The sequence below is a fragment of the Leuciscus leuciscus genome (assembly GCF_965113295.1).
Source record: "Leuciscus leuciscus genome assembly, chromosome: 19".
NCBI classification, from domain to species: domain Eukaryota; kingdom Metazoa; phylum Chordata; class Actinopteri; order Cypriniformes; family Leuciscidae; genus Leuciscus; species Leuciscus leuciscus.
In genome coordinates this window covers 515201-542293 of record NC_138743.1, presented here as the reverse complement: position 1 = coordinate 542293, position 27093 = coordinate 515201, and the positions used below count along the sequence as shown (strand labels likewise).

The window sequence follows — 27093 nt, the reverse complement described above, 5'->3', positions numbered from 1 at the left end:
AATCACCCCAGACCCACAAGTTTGAAAAACTAGCATGATCCAGCAGTTAAGAGCTAACATCATTGCTAACTGTATAGACTCATTGTTTAAAGCACTAAAACATGTGTGAAATGTTTTCAAACTTGTCTATAATTGTTCAGACACTACAATCAAAAAACCTTAATCATAGAAATTTTACTTTGAAAGGGAAAAAACCGTTTTTTGCATTAAAATATGCTTAACTCTCATGCCATGTGTCTCTCTTCTTTGGAGGACGAGTAAAAGTGATTGCTTTTCAAAATTATGTGGTCACATGACCAATTTCTTCTATGGTTTTCCAGAAACAAGGGTGGAACTACTTCCCCCCCTGGCACAAATCACCCCACTCTCCCCTACGCCATACTGAACTTGTGATCGATGAGACATCTCTTCATTTACTGCTACAAACTGATAACGGTCAGATAAGTATGATTTAAACCATGCTAATGCAATTCCACTAATGCCAACATAATTTTCGAGTGAAAATTCGAGTGAAAGAATGTTGTGGTCAATAGTGTCAAATGCAGCACTAAGATCGAGTAACACTAATAGAGATACAACACACACACACACACACACACACACACACACACACACACACTTCTGTTCCTGGAGATTCTCCGACAGCTTCTTCTGTCGCTCCTTTTACTGAAACACACAAACACTTCTGCACACGAGCGCTTGAGACGATTACACACACTAATCCATCATGACATCATCGTCAGTGAGTGTGTGTGTGTGTGTGTGTGTGTGTGTGTGTGTGTGTGAGTGTGTGTGTGTGTGTGTGTGTGTGTGTGTGTGTGTGTGTGTGTGTGTGTGTGTGTGTGTGTGTGTGTGTGTGTGTGTGTGTGTGTGTGTGTGTGTGTGTGTGTGATCACTGATCGCGATTATTGGACTGAAATGTGTTGAGGTTTACGCTTAATCAAGTGTTCCCCCGAAAGCCTTTCTCACAGACCTGGACTCATCGTTCACACTCAGACTGAGTCGGTAGATCATTAATTAGACTGAGATCTGCTGATGTATCAGGAATATTAATCAGCGCCGTATGTTCATTAGCTCAGAGTTTAATCAACACTCATAATCTCTCATTCTGTCAGTGCTGCACATTCACATCATATAGTCATACAGAATTATTCTTCACAGATTATTTTCTATACACTTACAAAAACAGCTTGAATCATCAATTCTGGGAGATTATATGAAATACATTATATTTGGCAAATATATAGCCTATATGGTTAAATTGTCAGTATACATATGGTACAAAATGATATTAAATCCTGCTGATATTAAAATAATAATCACATCGACATTTCTAAATTGTGCCTAATCTCTTTTTTTAATTAAACCATCATTGTTTGAAAAGAATGTGTGTATGTATGATTTTGCAGGAGAAGGTTTTGAAACACTTTGTTACCTGGACAATAAACAATATCATCGTCTTAATAAAAGTGCAGAGCTGCAGTTTCTGAGGGATTTCTGCTGATTGTCAGATTATTCTCGGTCTCTCTCCAGGAAACAGCAGGATCATCAAACTCATTTATATAAATGTAGAGCAGCTCTAATACATCCATGATCAACATCAGTCTCGTCTGTCCATCCGTAAGAGGATCAGGGGCCTCATTTATAACCGTGGGTCGCACACACAGGCCCTGAGAGAGGCGTACGTCACTTCCGACGCGTAAATTGTGATTAATAAAAACAAACTTGACGGGGAAATGTGCGCTCCTGCACGCAAACTCTGACCCATGCGTACGAGCGTTCTGGAGACGGAGCAGTTTGGCGACACCGATGGTGAGCTGGAGTTAAATGTCTTTTTGGTCACTTTTAGACAGAAAATCTAAAGAAAATTAAACATATACAGAAAGATAATACAAATATAATGTCACTCACCAAGCCTGTCACTGGAAGCAAATATCCATCCCTTCTTAAATGTCCGCGCCAGTGAGCCCGTTTAGTGAAACTGACGCAAATAACAGTTTAAATAAATAAAAGAATGATTTAAACTATGTTTTACTTCTGATTAAATATGCCATTCAAATTAATGGAGTTAAACACTTAAACATGAAATCATTACTGAGAAGTTACAACATTTTTTATATTCAATCAATAGAAATATTTGTTGTGTATGCGCTGCTTGTGAACACTTCCTGTGGCGTGCTGTGTGTTAATGTTTTTAACTACAGAGAGAATTGCTTATCATGATAATACCAGATTGTCTGGGAAAATAGTTTCGTGAAAATAATGCCCAAGGCCAATTAAAAATACAATTCGGCCAGTGGAAAAGATTGAGAAAAACTTTCTTTGAAATGTATTTTACACTATTTGATTTATGTATTCAAAAACAATTGGCAATTATAGGCAACTACTTGATTTTTATTAATGTAATGTGTCTTGTACCGTTAAACGTTATCACATGGATGAATAATCATATACAAATGATATGCAGATGAGGATCTGCATAGTAAAACGAGGCGTTGTAAGCTCATATATGGTTATTTCGGGGAGGAGACGCACATGCGCACAATCTTCCGCTGACTGGGATTTATAAAGTGAATTCTGCGCAGGTTCTGGCGTACGGACAGTCTGAATATTTTTTTGCGTACGCCATTTTTGGCTTTCGGGCGCACGTACACTTTTAGTAGGGTTCCTACGCACAGTTTTATAAATGAGCCCCCAGGTCATCTTGACTCAGAATAAGTTCCTCTTGCAGCATCTCTTCTCTTCTCTGATAATGTGGGCGGGGCAACCTGTCACTCAAATGAGAGCAGCATATAGCAAACCACAACCATCCAATCAATCCCCCACGGACGCAATCAAGCCCCGCCCACATGTGTTTTCGTTCCTTAAGAGTTTCACTCGATATCCAGAACAACAGAGAAGAAGAGAAGAAGAGACCAGCGCAACTTCAGTTTCATGAGGACTCAAAAATAGATTATATTAAACTGACGGGACTCACCGCAGGAACAGAAGAAGCTGATGAAGACCTGAAACACACACACACACACTCACACACACACACTCGTTGATGAACAGTGACATCTGCTGGATGTAAAAGACTAAAGCTGCAGTGATTCTTCACTCCTTTCATAAGATTTTTTGTTCAACTATAAATATTAAGATAAACTGAACATCCATCCCTGAATTAAAGATTAAACATGTAATCATAGTGTTAATCCGTCAATAAACACCAGCAAGCAAACAGAGACTCGATTTCACAAAAGACTTTAGTTTATATTTTATAAATACTCTTTCATTGAACAATAATCAGTAGGGATCCACTGCCATTGAAAACACATCAGAAAACAAATATGAAGGAAATAAAAAAATCAATAAAAAAAAAATACACTGGGTCCAAACACACACACACACACACACACACACACACACACACACACACACACAGGATCTGTAACTGGTCAGTGTGAGCTAATGGTCAATCAGGAAAACACAGTTTTCTCATCGGAATGATCGGGAATATTTCCTTCAGAAATCACTCTGTCCGTAACAATCACCAATCATCCGACAATTCAACAATCAGCTGAAGAAATAAACATCATAATGCAGATATTTCTGAAGAATCATTAAGACTTCATGATCTGATGATACTCATAATTTAACACACACACAAATAATAATAAAAATCTACTGCACTTATTTGAGCACAATATTGCAACAGCACTTCAAAACACTGAGAACTAATAGGAAATATAGATATATGCTTTTATACTCCATTTTAAATAATTTCTTTAAATACAATTATAAGTCTGTAAAGCATGATAAACGCCCTGTGCAACGCTGACGTCTCGATCCGAACACAACCTCGGTGTAACGTCAATGCTTTACAGTCCAGATCACAGAAATATCAGAATCAGATCAAAGGTCAGGAATTTAAATAGAATTTGTTTGTTTTTTAACCTCAAAAATATTCCTAAAAATATATTGCATATTCCAGCTTTAGAAACACTTAATAAAATATCTCCTTTTTGTTTAGAAGAACTGGAAAGCAGAGACACAACGCTTCTCCACATGTAAGAAAATGACTTTAAATTTGAATATTATTTTTGAGAGACGTTCCTCCTGTAATCAGCAGGTGATCTGGGTATCCGACATCATAACATCATAAAGCTGACATGAAGCGACACTAGAAAATTATGAACATTTAAAATCATACATTTCTACACTGAGCCGAACTCTACAAACATGACTCAAGCTGACACTCTCAGTCCAGCGTAAACTGTGTTTATCCTCTGAGTTCATGTCAGCGGATGCTCATATATAACACTAGCTAATGTATCTCGTTAAGGTGTTCGTTTCTCAACTGGTGTGTCTGTTCTCATGAAAAACAATACAAAATAACCATATAATGATGTCTAGAATAACAAAATAAAGACTTATTAGCTTTAAAAAGGGAGGAGAAACTCTAACACACATCTTTAGTTGTTTAAACTCTGTCACTGCCGGTTATATAATATTCAGTTTCTGCTTTTCTTCATTCTTCTACTCTAGATTCTGCTGTAATGTTGATTATTCTCCTCATATTCTCCATTGTTGCGGCTCCTCTCTTCCCAGTCTGTCAGTAACACTCTGTTTACTTCCTGTCTCTATGAAGCCCCGCCTTCTGAAAAGCACACTGTGCTCTGATTGGTCGGCTGGAGCAGTGTGTTGTGATTGGTCGAGCGCTTCGAGTGTGTCCCGCCCCTTACCATAACCGCCAGTTTAACACACTACTAACTCACTCAACCAGGCCCCGCCCCTTTATTCAACCAGGCCCCGCCCCTTTATTCTGCGCATGAATTATTATAATGAGGAATATTGTGACGTGTTCGTTCCCGGGAGAAACTCACGACTACAGTGGAGGCGTTTCAGGAGTTCAGGAACACTGGAACTCACACGTCACTGTTGGGAATGTTGTAATATTTTCTAATCGGCTTCATTCACTAAATAAACTTGAAGCGGTTTTGATCCGCGTCTCACGAACGATCAGGGAATGTAATAGTGCAAGTCCTCTAGGGGACACTAGAAGCCAGAGCAAACGTCAAATAAATATTAAAATATATTTCTGCATTCTAGAGGATCTGAATCTAAAGGTTCAATTTCATAGATACAAAACATAGATCTCCTTACAAATCACGCAAACACTTCATTTGCTCCGATTAACTGATGAGTTGTGTGACGATGAATGTGTGTTTCACACCGCGTCCTCCTTTGGTTCGTTTGGTCACCGCACTTTAGGCTGAGTTCACTTTCCACTGAAGCCGCCACTCACTCACGAGCCGTCACTCACGAGCCGTCACTCACTCACGAGCCGTCACTCACTCACCAGCCGTCACTCACTCACGAGCCGTCACTCACGAGCCGTCACTCACTCACCAGCCGTCACTCACTCACGAGCCGTCACTCACGAGCCGTCACTCACTCACGAGCCGTCACTCACTCACCAGCCGTCACTCACTCACGAGCCGTCACTCACGACCTGTCACTCACTCACGAGCCGTCACTCACGACCTGTCACTCACTCACGAGCCATCACTCACGAGCCGTCACTCACGACCCGTCACTCACTCACGAGCCGTCACTCACTCACGAGCCGTCACTCACTCACGAGCCGTCACTCACGAGCCGTCACTCACTCACGAGCCGTCACTCACGACCTGTCACTCACTCACGACCTGTCACTCACTCACGAGCCGTCACTCACGAGCCGTCACTCACAACCTGTCACTCACTCACGAGCCGTCACTCACGAGCCGTCACTCACAACCTGTCACTCACTCACGAGCCGTCACTCACTCACGAGCCGTCACTCACTCACGAGCCATCACTCACAACCTGTCACTCACTCACGAGCCGTCACTCACTCATGAGCTGTCACTCACTCACGAGCCGTCACTCACTCACGACCCGTCACTCACGAGCTGTCACTCACTCACGAGCCGTCACTCACTCTGGCCAGGATGAACTCAAACGCCACAGGAATAAATAATACGAGCATCAGACTTCTGTTCTCACAAACACACTCTTCATCTTCACCGGTCCGTTCACACCGAGATCCAGAACTCTGACGATAACTACACTGGAAAACATCTGATGCAAGACTTTCCCAGAGGTTTATTTTCACTCAGAAATTACTAGTTAATTAGCAAAGAAACACCGGAAATGTTGAAGTAGAAAGACTGATTAAGGAAAAGTAAGGATTTTCCTGTTAAACGATAGAACTGAACGATTCTGGATAAATTAACAATCACAGATTTTCTCTTTAAAATAGAGATCCCAATTCTCTAAACAAAATAACGTAATTTATTAGAGGTTATAAAAGTCTATTAAAAAATTTATTAATTTGAATTTTTATTATTATAAAAAATCTGTTTAAGTGAATAATTCAATGACTCACTCATACAGACTTCTCTTGCTTCATTACTGGATGAATCAGCGTTTTTTAACGAATCTCTTGAGTGAATGATTCAATGACTCACTCATAAAGACTTCACTTGCTTCATTACTGGATGAATCAGCGTTTTTTAATTAATATCTTGAATGAATGATTCAATGACTCATTCATAAATACTTCACTTGCTTCATTACTGGATGAATCAGCATTTTTTAAAGAATCTCTTGAGTGAATGATTCAATGACTCACTCATAAAGACTTCACTTGCTTCATTACTGGATGAATCAGCATTTTTGAACGAATCTCTTGAGTGAATGATTCAATGACTCACTCATACAGACTTCACTTGTTTCATTACTGGATGAATCAGCGTTTTTGAATTAATATCTTGAGTGAATGATTCAATGACTCACTCACAAATACTTCACTTGCTTCATTACTGGATGAATCAGCGTTTTAGAACGAATCTCTTGAATGGATGATTCAATAACTCACTCATAAAGACTTCACTTGTTTCATTACTGGATGAATCAGTGTTTTTGAACAAATCTCTTGAGTGAATGATTCAATGACTCACTCATAAAGATTTCACTTGTTTCATTACTGGATGAATCAGCGGTTTTTGAACAAATCTCTTGAGTGAATGATTCAATGACTCAATCATACAGACTTCACTTGCTTCATTACTGGATGAATCAGCGTTTTTGAACGAATCTCTTGAGTGAATGATTCAATGACTCAATCATACAGACTTCACTTGCTTCATTACTGGATGAATCAGCGTTTTTGAACGAATCTCTTGAGTGAATGATTCAATGACTCACTCATAAAGACTTCACTTGCTTCATTTCTGGATGAATCAGCGTTTTTGAATTAATAGCTTGAATGAATGATTCAATGACTCATTCATAAATACTTCATTTGCTTCATTACTGGATGAATCAGCATTTTTGAACGAATCTCTTGAGTGAATGATTCAATGACTCACTCATAAAGACTTCACTTGCTTCATTACTGGATGAATGAGCGTTTTTGAATGAATCTCTTGAGTGAATGATTCAATGACTCACTTTGTGAAGCTGTGGGCGTCCCTATTCTCATAGAGCTAGAGCATGAGTTATCGTCATGTCGTCGCTGGTGTGAACGGACCTTTAGTCTGAAGATCTGGACCTCAGAGGGTTTAGTCTCGATCTGGTTTAGATTAAGAGAGATTTGTTACGAAAGCGTCAGCGTTCTGCACCCTTCAGAGATCCTCCCATCAGCCCTCAGCAGTGCGACAGTCCAGTGTACATGACAAAGAATCGATATACAAAGTGAGGTCCGACCGAGTCTCTGAAGGAGAAAGGAAGAAGGCAATTAATCTACGGAAGCCTCATTTGGACATCAAGACCACCGGCTCGGTCTAGCTGTTTCTCAGTCGTGTCGTTCCGCCAGCATGAGGATGGTCATGTGACAGCCTCGGGACGCTGTGATTGGTTCACTGCAGGTTCTTCAGGATGCGCCCGTAGCGTAGGTCGTACACGTGTCGGCACAGGTACACCAGCTGCGGGTCGACGCCCGCGGGCACGGGCCGGTGGGACGGGTTGGCGCTGGCCGAGGGGACGGGCACCACCGGGGTGCTCTCACACACACCCTCAGAGCGCCGCTTGGCCAAGGCACAAAATCTGCAACATCACATTCGATTATTATGACACGTATACAACCAGGGCCTAAAATTAACACTCGCCAGGAGCCAGTAAATGAGAGTAAAAATTGGTGTATGAAACGATGTCACTCGCCAGTTGGCCGGTAACATGTTTATGAATTCTAACGATGCAATCTGAGTGAGTGTGTGTGTTTATGAGAGTGTGTGTGTGTGTGTGTGTGTGTGTGTGTGTGTGTGTGTGTGTGTGTGTGTGTGTGTGTTTTTCTGCCTGTTTTCGTGGCCAGTAAAAAATATTTATGGCCGGTACACTTTCTTAAGTCACCGGACAATCGGCAGGAGTGACAGAAAGATCATTCTTGGCCCTTTGTGCAACACATGTGAGTGACAGGAACCCTGGACTCTGAGCTCTTACCTACAGTACTGTGCTAACGGCAGGACGTAGCATCGGTCCTCGATGCAGGCCACGCTGTTCTCATCCTGATGTCGAGAGGCGAAGATCTCGTTCTGAAAGAGAGACAGTTTACATACATCTCTAGAAATCATGTGAGGGTGAACATCACTCGAGCACAAGTGTCCAGTTGACAGCAGTGGCTCACCTCGCAGTGCATGCTGGGATCTCTGCCTCCTTGCGTGTGCTCAGGTCTATAGTACCAGAATAGGCTCATCATCAGCTCTCCTGAATCGAAACAGCCAAGTCAGGTCAGGTCATACACACTCAAATACACAACTTTTATTGACTACAACAAGACTCGTCCTGCGCCAGAAGACTGAAAAGAGGACATTTCTATTAAAGAAAATATTGTTTTGAGTGTAACTATTTTTATGATCATCACTTCACCTGTTCGTGGGTCTTCCCACAGAGCTGAGATCTTGGCCACGTACGGCAGGGTTTTCTTCCGGGGTCCCGATCTCAAGAGCACTGTGTCTCGTACCCTGATCACTTCTCCATCTCGCTCCACTCCTTCATAACACTGGCGAAGAACCGTCTCGTCATCGCCCTGCAAACCACAATGATTACACTATATCCACTTCATATCTGAGCTGGATAATGATTCACTCAGAGGCAACACACGTCCACATTACGATTCTGGATTAATTCACAATTCTCTAAACAAAATAACACGTAATTTACTAGAGAGGTTAAAAAAAAGAGTTAATTGCTGCAGTCTATTAAAAATATATATATTAATTTGAATTATTATTATTATTCAAGTCGAACAAGCCTTTCAATTGCTTCATTACTGGATGAATCAGCGTTTTTGAACAAATCTCTTGAATGAATATTTAATGACTCACTCACAAATACTTCACTTGTTTCATTACTGGATGAATCAGCGTTTCTGAACAAATCTCTTGAATGGATGATTCAATGACTCACTCATAAAAGGTGTGTTCGACTTGAAGCGGCGCTGCGCAGACCGATCAGTGTTTGACATCAAAGTACTGTGAGCAGGGTTCCCACACCTTGGTTAACTTCAAATTCAAGGACCTTTCAAGGACTTTCCAGATCCAATACCCTCTTAATGTGGGGACACATTTGTTGTGTCCAACAACAAACGATAAGGTACAATGGTAGTTTCATGCGCGTGAACGTCATGGCAACGTACAACACAAAGTACCTCATGCGGGAAACACTTAACATAACCAGGGTTTTTCCTGGCTCAAAATGAGGCGGATGTGGTAAAATCCTAATAATGTATTTTAATATTAAGATAATTAAAGTTGTATTTTTTGTAGATCATCATATAGCCTAATGTGTTTCCCACATTGTTTTTGTGGGTTGAGCTTGGTACCTTTAGGGCGGTCCGGGGGCATGCCCCCACGTAAGAAAATGTTGTACATTTTAAAGATAAATTCATTAATCTGGTGCACTTTGAGTCACCCGAATCCACTGTTAAAAATAAATAATCCACCCGCAAAACCGCCCATATTCTTTGATTTAGATATCTGCATCTGATCATCACATTACAATTATTCAAATTAGTGTTAAGCATGATAATATGATAACATATCACACTGAAGTAGGCTGATTTAAAATGAACATTTATTTAAAATAAAAGTTCTTCTTTTGGCAAAATTACATTTCCTTAATAGCCTAAACAGAGGCTTTACTCCCTTCAAACTTAAGTTGTCAACCTTTTATAAAAGGGCATTTTTCCCCTAATTTTATTATGCTCCATCTTTCATTTCAAATTCTTAAATTTGATCAATATATTCAATTAAAATAACAAGACACTAGGCTGTTACCAATCAAATTAAATAATTTACATTGAAAAATTATAACTGTATTAAATTAGATTATTTTAAATATTTTTGAATATACAAATAAGGAATGTTGATAAGAATGATACTTTATGAAACTAAACCGCCAGCAGCAGGCGACTGTCTTAATGAGCGAGTCATTGAGTCATTCATTCAAACGATTCGTTCAAACGGCTGATTTATTCAGAATGAGGCAGTTTAAGAATGGGTAATTGAATCTTTGACTCAAACGATTCGTTCAAAACGCTGAATCATTCAGTAATGCAACAAGTGTTGCTGTGAGATGCGCTATGGTTCTGCTGTGATCTTTGTTTGGAACTATTTTCGCTACTGAAACAGAACAAAAACAGTCTAAAATGTAAGTTAGCCTTCTTAATTTTAACTATTTGTTTATTGAACTGTTATGAAATCAGTCTCGGTTTCAATCTTGATGGCATTCAGGAAAACAGCTCTCTGTCTTGTGTAGCCTAGGCTATATATTGTTTCTTAACTATATTATGTTATAAATAACTGCGCAAGCCTCAACAGCGCAACAATGTTACCGTCAGTACATTAGGTAGGCCTATATTATATTCAACTATAGGCTATCAATCGCCACTTACATTAAATGAAATAAAACAGAATCATCCTCACGTTTTCGGGGATTCCCATAGTTATTTGTTATTGTCGAGAGCCGGAGGCGGCACGAAATTTGACGGAGGCAGCCGCCTCATAATTCTCTATGCAGGAAAAACCCTGATAACGTAACGCGTAAATGCGCTTAACTAGTGTAAATCAAGCAAGCTAGTATGCATAGGCCATGGAGTGTTGGCGGAATAACACATTGGGGGACCAGAGTGAATATGGAATTTTTTCCAGAAAACTTATTGCACAAAATAAATTCAAGCACTTTCAAGGACCTGTCTCTATGTATGTTTATTTTCAAAAACTTTCAAGGGCCTTGAAAACATTTTTTCAGATTCACAAACTTTCAAGGATTTCAAGGACCCGTGGGAACCCTGTGTGAGAGTGATTCATCCGGAGCGTCTGCTCTCTAAACGCCGATCGGTCTGCGGTCGAACAACCACGCCAACATCACTCACCGCAATAAACACCTCCTTCTCCGTAGGGACTCCGACTGGACGCCATCCGTTCGTAGCCTGGCGCCGGCTGACTTTCCTCTGGTGTTTGGCACTTGCTGGACTAGCTGTGGGTTGTTTGGATAACCTGGTGTGGCCCATCGTGAGCGAACCGTTGGATGGCTTGGGGTTTTGAGGGCATTTTTTGCCCACTTTAAGCCTGACTTCAGCCTGCCTGCGGTCCGACATCGAGGACAGGAGCCGCGGGTCGAGCGGGGGGGACCGGTTCACCCGGGGCACGCTGGGACATCCAGAGAGCGGGGGGGACCGGTTCACTCTGGGCATGCTGGGACATCCGGAGAGCGGGGGGGACCGGTTCACTCGGGGCATGCTGGGACATCCAGAGAGAGGCAGGGTCGGAGGAACCAGGACCGGGCGACTGTGCTCATCTTGAGACAAGGAGAAGCCTTCTGGAACAGCACAATGAAACACATGATTAATACAGGTGTGACACTGCACAGCAATGACAGACAGGTATGGCTAGTTAACCCTTGTGCATCAATTAAAAAAATATAATCATTGGTCCATAGTGGACAAAAATGTCAGTGTCAAAAAACTGTCATAAAAATTGGAATTAAGTTTGGTCTCATTTTAAAGAAGATTGGCAGATTATTGTTGAAGTAAAAAACGTTTAAAAAGTGAAACAAAAAAAAAAGTTTAAGTTTAGGATTTATGAACAATATTTTATGAAACATGTTGAATTCTAAAACAGCTACAAAAATTAAAGCTATAAATCTAAACAAGTCGTGTTCCAAATTTGAGGTTTTGGCGCAGTATAATAATATATGTCACAATATATCGCAATACAAAAATGCAACAATATGTATCGCGGATAGTGACAATATATATTGTGTATATTGAGTTTTAGTGTCAGTACTACATTAAACTACTATAATGTTGAATATAATGTTTAATAATGCAATGGGAGGGTATTTGTGGGTCCTGATAATAGCAAATGTCTGATGTTACCAGTAAAAAGTGTCCTACATTATTTTAAATATCTAGTCAGTGAAAGAGTGCAAGCAGATTCTTCTAAAATAATTCTATTTTCAGCTTCAGAATCATGAATATTGTAATTCTGGTGTCTCTATTGTCCTGTGCTTTGGGTTTCCAGCACCAAGTCCATCCTATTAATTTACAACCACAATGTAATACCAAATTTAACATTTTAATCAACAGTATATTATTTGCTAACCTCTCCATGTCTTGGAGTATCGCAATAATATCGTATCGTGAGTTCAGTATCGTGATATCGAATCGTGAGTTCAGTATCGTGATATGTATCGTATCGTGAGTTCAGTATCGTGATATGTATCGTATCGTGAGTTCAGTATCGTGATATGTGTAGTCTTGTGATATGTATCGAATCGTGAGTTCAGTATCGTGATATGTATCGTCTCGTGAGTTCAGTATCGTGATATGTATCGTATCGTGAGTTCAGTATCGTGATATGTATCGTATCGTGAGTTCAGTATCGTGATATGTAACGTATCGTGAGTTCAATATAGTGATATGTATCGAATCGTGAGATCAGTATCGTGATATGTATCGTATCGTGAGTTCAGTATCGTGATATGTATCGTATCTTGAGTTCAGTATCATGATATGTATCGTATCGTGAGTTCAGTATCGTGATATGTATCGAATCGTGAGTTCAGTATCGTGATATGTATCGTATCGTGAGTTCAGTATCGTGATATGTATCGTATCGTGAGTTCAGTATCGTGATATGTGTAGTCTTGTGATATGTATCGAATCGTGAGTTCAGTATCGTGATATGTATCGTATCGTGAGTTCAGTATCGTGATATGTATCGTATTGTGAGTTCAGTATCGTGATATGTATCGTATCGTGAGTTCAGTATCGTGATATGTAACGTATCGTGAGTTCAATATAGTGATATGTATCGAATCGTGAGATCAGTATCATATGTATCGTATCGTGAGTTCAGTATCGTGATATGTATCGTATCGTGAGTTCAGTATCCTGATATGTATCGTATCGTGAGTTCAGTATAGTGATATGTATCGTATCGTGAGTTCAGTATCGTGATATGTATCGTATCGTGAGTTCAGTATCCTGATATGTATCGTATCGTGAGTTCAGTATAGTGATATGTATCGAATCATGAGATCAGTATCATGATATGTATCGTATCTTGAATTCAGTATCGTGATATGAGTTCAGTATTGTGATATGTATCGTATTGTGAGTTCAGTATCGTGATATGTATCGTATCGTGAGTTCAGTATCGTGATATGTATCGAATCATGAGATCAGTATCATGATATGTATCGTATCTTGAGTTCAGTATCGTGATATGAGTTCAGTATAGTGATATGTATCGTATCGTGAGTTCAGTATCGTGATATGTATCGTATCGTGAGTTCAGTATCGTGATATGTATCGAATCATGAGATCAGTATCATGATATGTATCGTAGTGATGTATGTCTCGAGACCACTTTTACGTGGTCTCGGTCTTGTCACGGCCTTGACGGTCTTTGGTCTTGGTCTTGTCTTGGTCTCGGACCTCTCGGTCTTGTCTAGGTCTCGCTGTCTCAGACCGACATAGTGGTCGGGGGATTTAGCAATACAATACTACAATATCCACGATGACACAACGTTCGATAATGCAACATTATTATCCTCAACGGAACGGATTGAAGCGCGCGTCTGAGTGAAAGTTCGGCGTGTGCGCGAGCCACACCAGAAAACACTTTATCCGCGCCACTGATCGCAGCGGCAACGAGCACTTTGATCACTTGATTTAAAAAACACATATCAGTGACATGATGGGTTTTCACTTCATTCAGGAGATTTTGGGTAACTGCACAACTGACAGATGACTTTGGAGCGCACCGCCACCGTGTGTGTGTGTGTGTGTGTGTGTGTGTGTAACCATAGCGACAAAACGACCAACTTTCGGATCCTGCACTTAAGCCTATAATTTCGTTTTTACACATTTTATTATGTATTTAAAAGTTGCAGAATGGATTCATTTGGAGACTCCGAAATCGGCAGAGAAAGGCAGGCATTTGCTTAGATGGATTTGTGTCTTTGATATCTGTGTGTGTGTGTGTGTGTTGTTTGATTACAGTATTTAAGATGGTGTTGTTAAGACTAAATAAATGGTCTTTTAAATATCATCTGCATATCTCCGTTGTGTTGACTAAACATTAGGCCTAATCCAAGTTTATAATTGTGTATCTTTAATTTGTTGTTACGATTTCATCTACACATTAAGTATAATTTCAATTGGTTACATATTTCACATTCTTTAGACAGTTGTTGGAGGAGCAAGATGGTGTTGGAGGTGTTTGATGTTTTGTCAGATGAACCAGTCAGTACCAGTCATGTCAGTCCTCAACAGTACACAAAAGTTAAGGGAGTCTCAATCCTCTAATAGTGCAGTAACAGCCGTCATGCAATTGCTACACATAGTTGATCTCACCCAGTCTGCAAAAACATTTACAGTGAGCTCACAGTCACACACATGACATGGTCTGTCTCTGTATTGTTCTGCCTGTGTAGTTGAAGTAATACAGTCTAATATTGAATGTAAACTGCGGCTGAACCCTAGTATGCTGCTGTTCTTGAATTCATACAAGTTATAGCTTAGCTTCAACACTAGTCTGGTTTTTTTTTTTTCTCCGGTCTCGACTTGGTCTCGGTCTTGGTCTCGACTTGGTCTCGGTCTTGACTTGGTCTGTCTTGGTCTTGGTCTTGGGTCTTGTCTTGGTCTCGATACCCTCTGGTCTTGGTAGTGTCTTGGTCTCGGTTTAGGCGGTCTTGACTACAAGTCTAATGTATCGTATCTTGAGTTCAATATCGTGATATGAGTTCAGTATTGTGATATGTATCGTATCATGAGTTCAGTATCGTGATATGTATCGTATCGTGAGTTCAGTATAGTGATATGTATCGTATCGTGAGTTCAGTATCGTGATATGTATCATGTCGTGAGTTCAGTATCGTGATATGTATCGTATCGTGAGTTCAGTATAGTGATATCGAATCATGAGATCAGTATCGTGATATGTATCATATCGTGAGTTCAGTATCGTGATATGTATCATATCGTGAGTTCAGTATCGTGATATGTATCGTATCGTGAGTTCAGTATCGTGATATGTATCGAATCATGAGATCAGTATCATGATATGTATCGTATCTTGAGTTCAATATCGTGATATGAGTTCAGTATTGTGATATGTATCGTATCATGAGTTCAGTATCGTGATATGTATCGTATCGTGAGTTCAGTATCGTGATATGTATCGTATCGTGAGTTCAGTATAGTGATATGTATCGTATCGTGAGTTCAGTATCGTGATATGTATCGTGTCGTGAGTTCAGTATCGTGATATGTATCGTATCGTGAGTTCAGTATAGTGATATCGAATCATGAGATCAGTATCGTGATATGTATCATATCGTGAGTTCAGTATCGTGATATGTATCGTATCGTATCGTGAGTTCAGTATAGTGATATGTATCGAATCGTGAGTTCAGTATCATGATATGTATCGTATCTTGAGTTCAGTATCATGATATGTATCGTATCGTGAGTTCAGTATCGTGATATGTATCGTATCGTGAGTTCAGTATCGTGATATGTATCGTATCGTGAGTTCAGTTTCATGATATGTATTGATCGTGAGTTCCAGTCTTGTGATATGTATCGAATCGTGAGTTCAGTATCGTGATATGTATCGAATTGTGACAATTACACCTCTATTATTGATCATATTCATCAATCGTCATCATGATCTCTGACCTGTTTTGATGGGATGTCTGCAGTGTGAGCAGCTGGTGGGGAAGGAGCAGGTCCGGCTAGCGAAGGCATATCGTCCGACTCCACAGCGGTAGCATCCCGACCCGACGGACCCGCAGAAAGGATGAGCGATTCCTGAGGAGGCTAGCAGCGCCGGTGCGCTCAAACCCGGCCCGGGGTGAGCGATGTGCACGAGGTACCCGGCGTAGCATGGATCTGCGCACACACACGGATGAGCACTGAGCGTTAGCGCCGGATGCGCCGGAACCAGGTGTTTGATCCGCGACTCGTCCGGCTCCTGTGCGAGGAACAGCGCTAGCCGGTGGCAGTCCGGCGGACAGCAGCAGAACGCACTTAGCTCCGCCTCCACCGGCTCCTCCTTCACCACCGTCACCGGGTATCCCAGAATGCTCTGCGACTGGAAGCCCGGTTTAGCCGCCGCGTGACTCAGTTCTGACTCGTAGCTCCTGCTTTTACACACTTCACAAGCTCCGTCGGGATCGCGGCTGATCTTCTTGGACGGCGTCTGTGCTTTGGGTTTGCAGCGGTCCGGTTTGATCCTTCCTGTAGTTGAGCTAGTTAGCTTCATTAGTGCGGCGGCATTGAGTCCGGCTAGCCGTCTGGGAGCCGGAGCGTAGAGACTCGCGTCAGACTCGTCTTTCTTCCTCTTCTTTTGGCACGTCTCTGCCTTCGAGGTTCTTTTCGAGCAGGTCTTAGTAGTTGAGGCGCCATCGCCGTGTTTCTTTGCTAGTTTGGTGTCGGTTTTCTCGAGCAGCAGACTGTTAACCGCCTCGGCGTTTAGAGATGCTAGTCGACGTTTACGTGGCTCGGGAGCTGAAGGTTTATCCTGCAATGACTTCTCGTTTTTGGGATCCACTTCTGGGATCAGTTCATCCTGTCCATCCAAACGCGTGAGCAAAACATGGCAGCTCAACGCCTCGCCGTCTGAAGCCGCGGCTCTTCCTCGTAGCGGGTACAGCTTACGCTTGCGCTCGCTCACAGCCTTTCCTCTCTTGTTCACGTGCTTCTTAGTTTCATCCATTTTAAGTGAACGTTTTTGACTTTCATGCTGCTCACGATTCCTGGCCTTGACTTTCTTCGCCATTGATCGCGCAGGCCAGGCTCCGCCCACAGTTTCACCATGTGACCCGCCCTCCACGTGGTCCCGCCCCTCGCCACGACACTGGCCGAGGGAGCCTTTTTTCCGAGCGTGGGTCATAACATGCTTTCGGAGAAGACCTACGGGATAAAAAGGGATCTGAAATTAATATGACAATATTGATAAGCAAGAGAGGAATAACTGCTTTTAGTATGAAGAAACACCAAATACAAGATGTGAACAAAACTTACACTTTTGCATTTATCTTACACTTTCATCTAAAGCGACTTGCAATAGAGAAACAAGCGATTCGTCACAGAGACAATATTCTTAGAATGCAATGCCAGGTTTATTTGACGGCTCGATTAGGAAGAAAGCTTTGCAAAGAAATTTTCTCATTAAGGCTGCAATTATTTGATAAAAAAATACAGTAAAACAGTGAAATATTAATAGAATGTAAAACAGCTGTTTTCAATGTGAATATATAGTAAAGTGTAATTTTTTATATATATAACACACACAGCAAGATGGAATCCAAGATGGCGGCGCGCATAGGCACAGCGGCTTCACGCTCTCACTTTTGGTGCTGTTTGTTTTTGTTTACATGTTTGATGGTAGTATAATGCGGTGGTATAATGCCCTTTTCACAAAATAAAATAAGTCTCTGATGTCCCCAGAGTGTGTGTGTGAAGTTTTAGCTTCTAAAATACCCCACAGATTTTTGTATATAGCATGTTAAAGTTGTCACTTTTTGAGGGTGAGCAAAAACACATAGTTTTTACGTCTGTCCCTTTAAATGCAAATAAGCTGCTGATCCTGGCACAGAGGGCGGAGCTTCAAGAGCTTGTGTGTGTGTGTGTGTGTGTGTGTGTGTGTGTGTGTGTGTGTGTGTGTGTGTGTGTGTGTGTGTGTGTGTGTTAGGAGCTCTATTACCTCACACATACACACACTGAACATTTCAAAAACGTTTAGCCTTTTATGTTCAAACCGGAGTCAGACAATGATGGAGAGAAGAAGTGAAACATGTAGAAGCAACGGGACATTTCTGAACGGTTAGTTGATGAAGTTATGAAGCTGATGTGTAGTTATCTTCTAGTCATTGATTAGCATATTTTGTCATGATAATCTAATAATCGTGTTCCGGGGGCGGGGTTTATGTAAATCTTAGGGTTTGTGATGTCACTAACCCGGGAGGAATGTGGTGTAGTCTCTACCAGCCGTTTGTTGTAGTCCTTAAACAGTGATTTCTTTAAAAGCAAATCTCTCCCTTTGCCTTGAACTTTGAGCGCTGTAACTTTGCAGATGTTGTTTATGTTCAAACAGCAACATTACACACTAACTAAAGTTAGAAAAGTAAAATCATAATCAACCACCACTTTAATGTTGCGTTTAGCTGTGCGAATCTGACGTACAGAATCTCTTGATCATAGGACTACAATCTGAACAGACTATAATGAGTGAATCTCGCACAATCTACCGGAGGAGATAGCCAGGATACCAGGCTCTCCGTGGATTGCTGTCGGCTCCGGCCTACTTGCGAGATTAAGGAAAAGCGCGCACAAACCACCGCTACCCAGCGTCTTTCTTTCTAACGCCAGACCTATCAACAATAAGATGGACGAGTTGAGTCTACAGATCTCTGTGATCAACTCATAAAGGACTGTTGCATTTTAATATTACCTGAGAAGTGGCTTCACCCACATATCCCAGATGTAGCGATTGAGCTAGCGGACCGGACCGTATTTCGCTGGGATAGGAACCAAGACTCCGGTAAGAGCAAGGGAGGGCGATTATGCATTTACGACATAACAACTGGTGCACACATACACAAGTTAGAGGAAGTCATTGCTCTCCAGAGCTAGAGTCTCTGACCTATCTCTCACACGCGGACTATCTCCCACAGTCACAGCTGTTTACATTCCAGCAGATGCTAATCCTAGTATAGCCCTAAGCTACTTGCTTAGTGCTATAAATTTAATACAAACCAATTACCCTGAAGCATCTATATTATAGCTGGTGATTTTAATCAGTCAGACCTAAAGGCTGCTCTCCCGAAAGAGATTAGATGTGCTACAACCAGGACAAACACATCAGATACAGTTTACTCCAACATTAAGAACGGGTTTAGGTCCATACTCCTGATTCCAGCTTACATCCCCCCGCACGAGGAAAACCCATTATTAAACCTGTTAAAGTATGGCCCGAAGGAGCGTCTGACAAACTGGGACATTTCTGAGGTTCAGGACTGGGAGAACACATCAAGTGTTTTTTTTTATTTATATTTTCCATAACTCTGTATTAGTCATAATGTTTCCTTGCGCACCATTACTCTGTTGCATCAGACCGTTGCTTCTAACCTTCTCTGCTGTCTGTAAATAGTGTTGTTTTTGTTTCTGTTATAGTTTTGTTCATCTGATATGCGACTGTAATCGCTCCTTTCTTGGACTGGGCAAATTTATCCATTTATGCATGAACTGATTGTTTGTTCTTTACTGTTATTGTGAAGCGTCCTTGAGCTTGGGAAAGGCACTATATAAACATAAACAAGCCCCTTTCACACAGAGATTCCCGAAAATACACGGATAATGTGTCCCGGGATTGTCTGATTTTGGTTCATTGGTCCGGAATCTGTGACTGCTTTCACACACCCCGTAAGATCCCGTAAGACCCATCAGGATGTGTAGAAAGGCGTGTCTACTCTTCTGCTACGGCTCTGTCCGCTGTAGTCGTGCTCTGGGTGGATTTGTTACGCAGCGTCTTTAGTTTACTAATGATCTGCGCTCTCGATCTCGAGAAACCACGCTCGAGCATTCGGTCGTACACTAACGCATCGCGTACCGCTCCACAAACCTGGCGAACGCTCCCAGCTTCAGCTTCAGGATAGCAGGAGCTCCTGGTCTCGGCTTCACTACAGCTTACAGACATGTTTTCCTTCTTTCTTTGTTGATGACGAACACAAACTTTCTTCTAAGAGCGACAAACACCCCTTACGGCTGGACTGATCCTGTGTGTGTGTGTGTGTGAAAGGGGCTTCGAAGCACTGTGTTGATGATGTCAGGGTTAGGGTTTTCACCATCATCAGAAACATCAGATGCTCCAGAAGCCCTGGATGACAAAGCGGGTTAAACTCTCCGTAAAGGGTTAACAGGAGTTAAAGGGTTAACAGGAGTTAAAGCATTAGTTCACCCAGAAATGTAAGTTCTGTCAGTAATGACTCTCCCTCATGTTGTTCAACCCCGTCAGACTGTCGCTCATCTTCCGAACACAAACTAAGATATTGTTGATGAGATCTGAAAGCTGTCTCACTCCTCCATAGGCTTCTCTGTTACTGAAACTTGCCAGTTCAGAAAGTTAGTAAAGACATCCTTAGAATAGTCCAGTGACTACAGCGGCTCAACCTTAAGTTTATCAAGCGACGAGAATACGGTTAGTGAAAAAAAAAAAAAAAAGACGACTTTCTCCAACTCTTCAGGGCTCTACAGTGCGAGTATTTCACTCGTATTTGCGCCTAAAAATAGTTATCTGCGAACTTGAAAAATAATTTACGAGCACAGTGCGTGAGTGACGGGCTGTAATACACTGAACAACAGCGCGGTGAAGCGAAGCATAACATTGATTTCACATGGAAAGCAAGCAAGAGGACGGGGTCGCGACTGCGCGATGTGACCATAACATGATGACGCGCTTAACTTTATTCAAATGAGAGCGACGATTCGCAACCAATGAGCCAATCACTGAAATAGTGTGGAAATGTGCGGGAACTGCTGGATTTTAAGTGAGAGAGTCAAGTGTGACTCCACCCAACAGTGCTAAAAATAAACGTGTGAGAGCGTGTTATTGGCTATATGTCATGTTAAAGCCAGATATGATGACGCTACTGCAACACGCATCACGACAGATGAGCGATCTATTCATCAAGCCAACGCGCAAACTACCGCAAATGAAAGTGAAAGTAAGTCGTAGACGATCAACACATAATCATATTCATTAATAGTAAAGAAACAAAATGATATTAGGCTTCCAGTGCTGCTGTCGCTCTCTCCTATCACTGATTTTGAAATGAGCTGATGATCAATAAAATGCAGATCATATCTGGTGCTTTTGGTGACGTGAACTACAGGCCTACATTAAACCTGCATATAGTGCGGGAATAGAAGATCCGATTTATATCAGTTTTGCGAAAACACACTAATGTGACTCGGCGTAAATGGAATCGTTTTGAGCAGTAAAAACGCATGGAGTGACCAGGTGTAAACAAGCCCCTACACCATAAAAAAAGTCAAGTAAACACTGAGCTAGATACGCAACACAGTATGAAGCCAATAGTCATTATCTCAAAAGACCAAGTGCAAAAAAACAAAAAAACAAGGAACTCCCGCACACTATCAATGCAAATGAGTATCAACATTTTATTAGCAACGTTTAGGCCTCACCAAAAGACCAAGTGCAGAAACTGAAGTTATGACCAAAACTGTCGACGCTGAGGACAGGAAGACGACAACAACTCATTTTTGAGGACAACGTAATGTGGCCTAGGCCTCCTGCAAGCACTGCACAGGGAAGAAGCAAGCAGGCATTTGTTTTGTTTTTAGCACTTTATACTTTATTGAGGTGTTCATTCTTTTTATATATTTTGAAGTACCCAAAATAGAAAATGCTGTCATGTATTACTCTCCATCATGTCGTTCCTAACCCGTGAGACCTTCACTCATCTTCGGGACACAAATGAAGAACTTTCTGATGAAACTGAGAGATTTCTTTCCCTCCATTGACAGCCACACAACACTTTCATGCTTCGAAAAAAGTTCATAAAAAGATCATAAAACTAATCCATATGAATTGAGCAGTTTAATCAACTTTTTTCACTGTTCTCCTACATTTCTCTGTGTGCTCCTACATTCTTTCATTTAGGAGCACATGTACTTCTGGGCTGTACGTCAGAACGGAGGCTCACGATTGGCCGACGCTGGTCATGTGTGTGATGCGTGTGATGCTGGCCAATAGTGAGCCTCCGTTCTGTTAAGAAGGTTCTACGTTCTCCATAAGGTTTGCTAATTAATTGCATTTAGATGCAATGACAATAAAAGGAATTGATTGATTGATTGATTGATTGATTGATTGATTCCTGTGATCCCGTGCAGATTCTGTTATGATGGATTACTCCTGAAGTTTGACAGCATCAAGTCACTTCTGTTGTCTGAAATACTGAGCACCTGAGACATTGTTCAAAACAACATTTTGTGCAGCATAACAGCATTAAGGAGAGTAAACACCGACAGAAGATTAATTAATGATACATGAAATAACAACATTACGTCTGAGTCTTGCAGGGCTCGAACCTCCAACCCTTCAGTGACGCCAGATCTCCAACCACTGTCACTGAACTACACACACTTAACAGTGACCCACTGACCAGAGTCAAAGTATTACACCACAGTTCACGTTTATGTTACTTGTGTGAATATTAAAGTATGTAAATGTGGAGAAGCTGATGCGTTACGCACGTGCGCGCGCGCCCGGATCTAGAAGTTCGACGCGCAACGTAAATTGTTACGGTACGTGACGTCACATGTGTTAGTTTGTGACGTCGTCGTGTTTGTTGCGATGCTGATGTGCGCGCTGGCCTTACGTCATCATACAGCAGAAATAACGCCCTTGCTCAACAACAACAACAACAACATCAGGTGACATTAAAACGCGAGCGCGCGCTGCACGAGATCAACTTATAGCTCGCGTCATCACGACGCTATTAAAGCGCCCTCGATCCGCGCGCGTTGGTCGAGGCGTCGGCGCTGGTGAACGCATGAGACGCGGCGCGTGTTTATTTCTGCGGATCTGCACAAACACTCACCAGTAAAACACACACACGAGCGTCGAGGATCCGCGCTGCTCGTCCACGGCTGTTTCTCTTCCTGCTTCTGCACTCAACTTCCAGAGGACCAATCACACGCTCGCATGCTGATGCGCGCGGCCCCCTCAGCCAATCAGAGAACAACACTCAACGTCATTATAATATTCATCTTTTACAGTGTCTAGGTGTCAGTAATTATAACTCGCGCACACTTTTGGGCTTCCAACTATAATGGATTAATTAAGATTGTTTGATGTTTCTGAAAGAGTCTCTTCTGCTCACCAAAGCTGCATTTATTTAATGAAAAATACAGTAAAACAGTGAAATATTATTCTAATGTAAATCATCTGTTTTCTATGTGAATATATAGTAAAGTGTAATTTATTCCTGTGATCAAAGCTGAATGTTCAGCATCATTACAGTCTTCAGTGTCACATGATCCTTTAACAAATCACTCTAATATGATGATTTGATGCTCAAGAAACATTTATGATTATTATCAGTGTTGAAGAACAGTCATATTTCTGTGGAAACTGTGATGCATTTTATTTCTCAGGATTCTTTGATGAAAAGAAAGTTAAAGAACAGCATTTATTTGAAATAGAATCTTTTGTAACATTATAAATGTCTTTACTGTCACTTTTGACAGTAAACGTATACTTTTATTTATTAAGGACGCATTAAACTGAATGCGTCCTTAATAAATAAAAGTATACGTTTTTTAATCTTACCCCAAACTTTTGAAAGATTGTGCATCAGGTTTGAAACAGATATTTCTTCATTAAATAAATGCAGGACTGTTGAGCAGAAGAGATGTCAATCATCTTAATCATCTTATTCTACACCTCTATACTGTCTTTGAACACTGAAGACACACTTAAAGCATACTCTGACTGTCCTATTAATATGTGATATCACTGCATTATATCTTTACAGAGGAGAATGTGCTTCTGTTGGATTATAAATACCATTAACAACATGGATTATGACTTGACATAATAATGCATATCTCCAGTCATACAGCGATTCTTCCAGACTGAGTTAGGTTTTATAAGGTCACGCTTCAGTCATTCACAACTCCAGATATGACTGCAACTCAAACACACACACACACACACACACACACACACACACACACACACACACACACACACACACACACACTCACACTCTCTCTCTCACACACACACACACACACACACACACACAGCTTTATTTCTCCTTATTGTTCCGTATAAAACCGTCACAATGCTAAAAAACCACAAAAATCACATATTTTTATAGTCAAGTCTCCTTTATTTATACAGCGCTTTCACAGCAGCTTCACAGAGATTACAGGACAATAATGCAACAAAGTTTGTTTCTAGAAGAAAACAAGAAATGTTTAAACAAAAAATACGAAATCTCTGGTAAATAAAGCAGTAAAACATGACAAATTTTTAGGGTTTAATGGAAGTTGTAGGGAATTTCACAAACATCACTGTATAAGTTGAATTGAACATGTTTTAGTAGTTCATGTTAACTGATGTTGACAAACAGAATCCTATAGGAAAGTGTTACCCCGTGTGTGTGTGTGTGTGTGTGTGTGTGTGTGTGTGTGTGTGTGTGTGTGTGTGTGTGTGTGTGTGTGTGTGTGTTCAAACAGCTTTATTTCTCCTTATTGTTCAATATAAAACATATTTGTCCACTAAAGGCCAGTCACCTGGTGAAGCGGCGGCGGCTGAATAGGTTGTTGCCGATGCCGTACACGTATGGGCTGATGGCGGAGTAGCAGCTGGTGATGAGGAACTCCAGCTCGGACCAGGACGGGAGTGTGTAGGGGTCGCAGGCCAGATGCAGGACCAGGTACAGACTCCAGTTCAGCTGGAAGAGCATCATGGCCGTCAGGATGGCCGCCGTGCTTCGCTGGAACCCGGACCCGGCTCTCTGCACTGCAGAAACAACTGCGGTAAATTTATGGTAAACTGTCAGCTGTGGTTGCCAGAACTCTACCGTAAATAATACAGTAGCAACATTTTAGGTTTTACAGACTTAACTTACATTTACAGCAAAAAACAAGGGAATTGTCGGAATGTCAATTTACCTTTTTTTCACTGTAAATAATGCGACTTGGTCTTTTTCACTTCCAAAAACTGTAAATTTAACGGTATTTTATTGTAAAATTACATAAAATGTATGGTTAGATCTATCACAGTTACAGTATTTACCGTATATAGTACGGAAACTTTCGTTAACCAAGTAACAGTTTTTCGCTGTAACATTTTTAACGTTAAAATCACGATTTTTTTTTTACAGTGCGGAGGATCAGGATCCGGACTAATTAGTTAACTAATCATTGGCCGCAAGTATACCTGACAGAGGAGCGCAAAAATTATAATTGTAAAAATGCATTGAAAGTATACTTTCAAAATACCGTAGCAAGACTGTTATGTTCAACATCAGGTGCGATCTAGATGCAGGTATGTTCTTTCATGTGTTCTGTGTTCTGGTTGTGTGGGGCATTAAGGCGTGGGCTGTTCTCCTGAAGAACGAGAACTATGCATGGGCGGGGTTGGGGAAAGAGGAGTTCCAGAAGAGCATATGCCCACATGTCACCGTCAGTTCAAGGGGAGCTTTCGAGAGACCGATTCATACAGGCCCTTACCCCTCCATAGACAGACACAACTAGCCCACCCTCAAACCCTGCAGGATGCCTTGGAAATGGCGTTGGAGAGGGAGATTGAATGGGGGAACTTGCATGCCGAACGAGAGACAGCGCATATCTGTGTCTGTGAGGTCTACTGACGTGGCTAAGCGAAGGCCAGCCTAAGTTTCTGAGATTACTGAATTAATTTGAGCTGTGGCATTGCAACCTGATCAACGTTGTGGGGAGACTGGACATTTAGTTCATCAGTGTCCTAAGCTAGCCAGTAACCAGGGAAATAGGACGGGGTCTGCATGATCGGAGCCATGTGAACCCCCAACACTCATCCCCAATATGAGTCATCACCAGCAGGAGTCTCAAGAGATGGACAGAGGGAAGACGATCAAGGACTGTTGGGGAAGGGTGAATGTGGGCCAAAGGAGTCTGTGGTTGTGGTGGGACGAACATGTGTTAGTGATTTTTGTCATGTGCCAATTTTGGTGGAGGGGGCTCTGTGTTTAGCATTGGTGGATACGGGATCAACTGTGACAGTTATAAGACCAGAGGTAGTTCTGGCCAATACCAGTCTGGAACCCACCACTGTCCGACTACGCAGTGACCGGTGAACTGGCGCCACTGAAGGGTAAAGGAGTGGTGGGGCTGACTGTGGGGGGAAGACATTACATCATTCAGTGTGGGTGGCTGCAGTCCAGGACCCTTGTGTTCGTGGTCTGGACTTCCTTAAGAAGTGCAGGTTGCCAGTTAGACCTGAAAGATGGGCTGCTCCGTTAAGAAGGGGGTCCTGAGGTTGTCATGTCCACTGAAAGTAATGTTGATGTGTCTTTTACAGGTCTGCTGGATACAGCAGCTGCACCTGAGGACACTAGTGTGGAGCACTACACACTGCACTCGCGAACCCACCCCAGTGCTGTCGCCAGTCCACCACAGGTAGATGTTTAACACACATGGGGCGAACACACCTGGCCCAGCACGAAATTGAGACTGGGGATGCCAAGCCCATTAGGCTGCGGCCCCGGAGGCTCCCTTTTGCCCGTCAGGACGCTGCTGATAAGGCCTTGTGAGACATGCAGCGAGCGGGGATTATTGAGCCGTCTGAGAGCGTGTGGGCCGCACCGGTGGTCATGGTGCCTAAGAAGGGGGGGAGGGGGGGTTGACTATAGGCGCCTTAATGAGGTCACCAGGAAGGACTCATACCCCATCCCTCGTGTGGATGAGTCACTGGACCTCGTAACCGGGTCGTCATGCTTCACTTCACTGGACCTGCGCACTGGTTATTGGCAGGTACCACT

The 27093-nt window shown here is 41.9% G+C and overlaps 1 protein-coding gene and 2 long non-coding RNA genes across 3 annotated transcripts; 1 reads left to right on the top strand and 2 right to left on the bottom strand.

Moving 5' to 3' along the window:
- Positions 1-743: 743 nt before the first annotated feature.
- LOC309482142 lies at positions 744-5555 on the bottom strand. The gene is made up of 2 exons (XR_014200227.1): positions 5495-5555; positions 744-5354 (listed from the first exon to the last, which is right to left on the bottom strand). It is a non-coding gene; the product is annotated as an uncharacterized lncRNA (long non-coding RNA).
- A 17-nt stretch (positions 5556-5572) lies between these two features.
- Positions 5573-7143, top strand: LOC309482158. The gene is made up of 2 exons (XR_014200244.1): positions 5573-5628; positions 5975-7143. It is a non-coding gene; the product is annotated as an uncharacterized lncRNA (long non-coding RNA).
- On the bottom strand, positions 7139-23242 carry LOC309482014 (bromo adjacent homology domain-containing 1 protein). Its single transcript, XM_082147185.1, has 7 exons — positions 23161-23242; positions 16214-17449; positions 11399-11844; positions 8893-9052; positions 8651-8730; positions 8467-8558; positions 7139-8073 (listed from the first exon to the last, which is right to left on the bottom strand). The coding sequence occupies exons 2-7, from the start codon at positions 17427-17429 to the stop codon at positions 7887-7889; spliced, it is 2181 nt and encodes a 726-aa protein (XP_082003311.1). The 5' UTR covers positions 17430-17449; positions 23161-23242; the 3' UTR covers positions 7139-7886.
- Between the last annotated feature and the right edge of the window lie 3851 nt (positions 23243-27093).

What these genes read in the sequence shown, in the direction of transcription:
- LOC309482014 (XM_082147185.1), bottom strand. Translation starts at nt 17,429, where the DNA reads ATGACCCACGCTCGGAAAAAAGGCTCCCTCGGCCAGTGTCGTGGCGAG. An exon ending in GTGGGAAGACCCACGAACAG is followed by an intron (nt 8,731 to 8,892) that starts GTGAAGTGATGA and finishes GTTTCGATTCAG; the next exon opens with GAGAGCTGATGATGAGCCTA. An exon ending in ATCCCAGCATGCACTGCGAG is followed by an intron (nt 8,559 to 8,650) that starts GTGAGCCACTGC and finishes TCTCTCTTTCAG; the next exon opens with AACGAGATCTTCGCCTCTCG.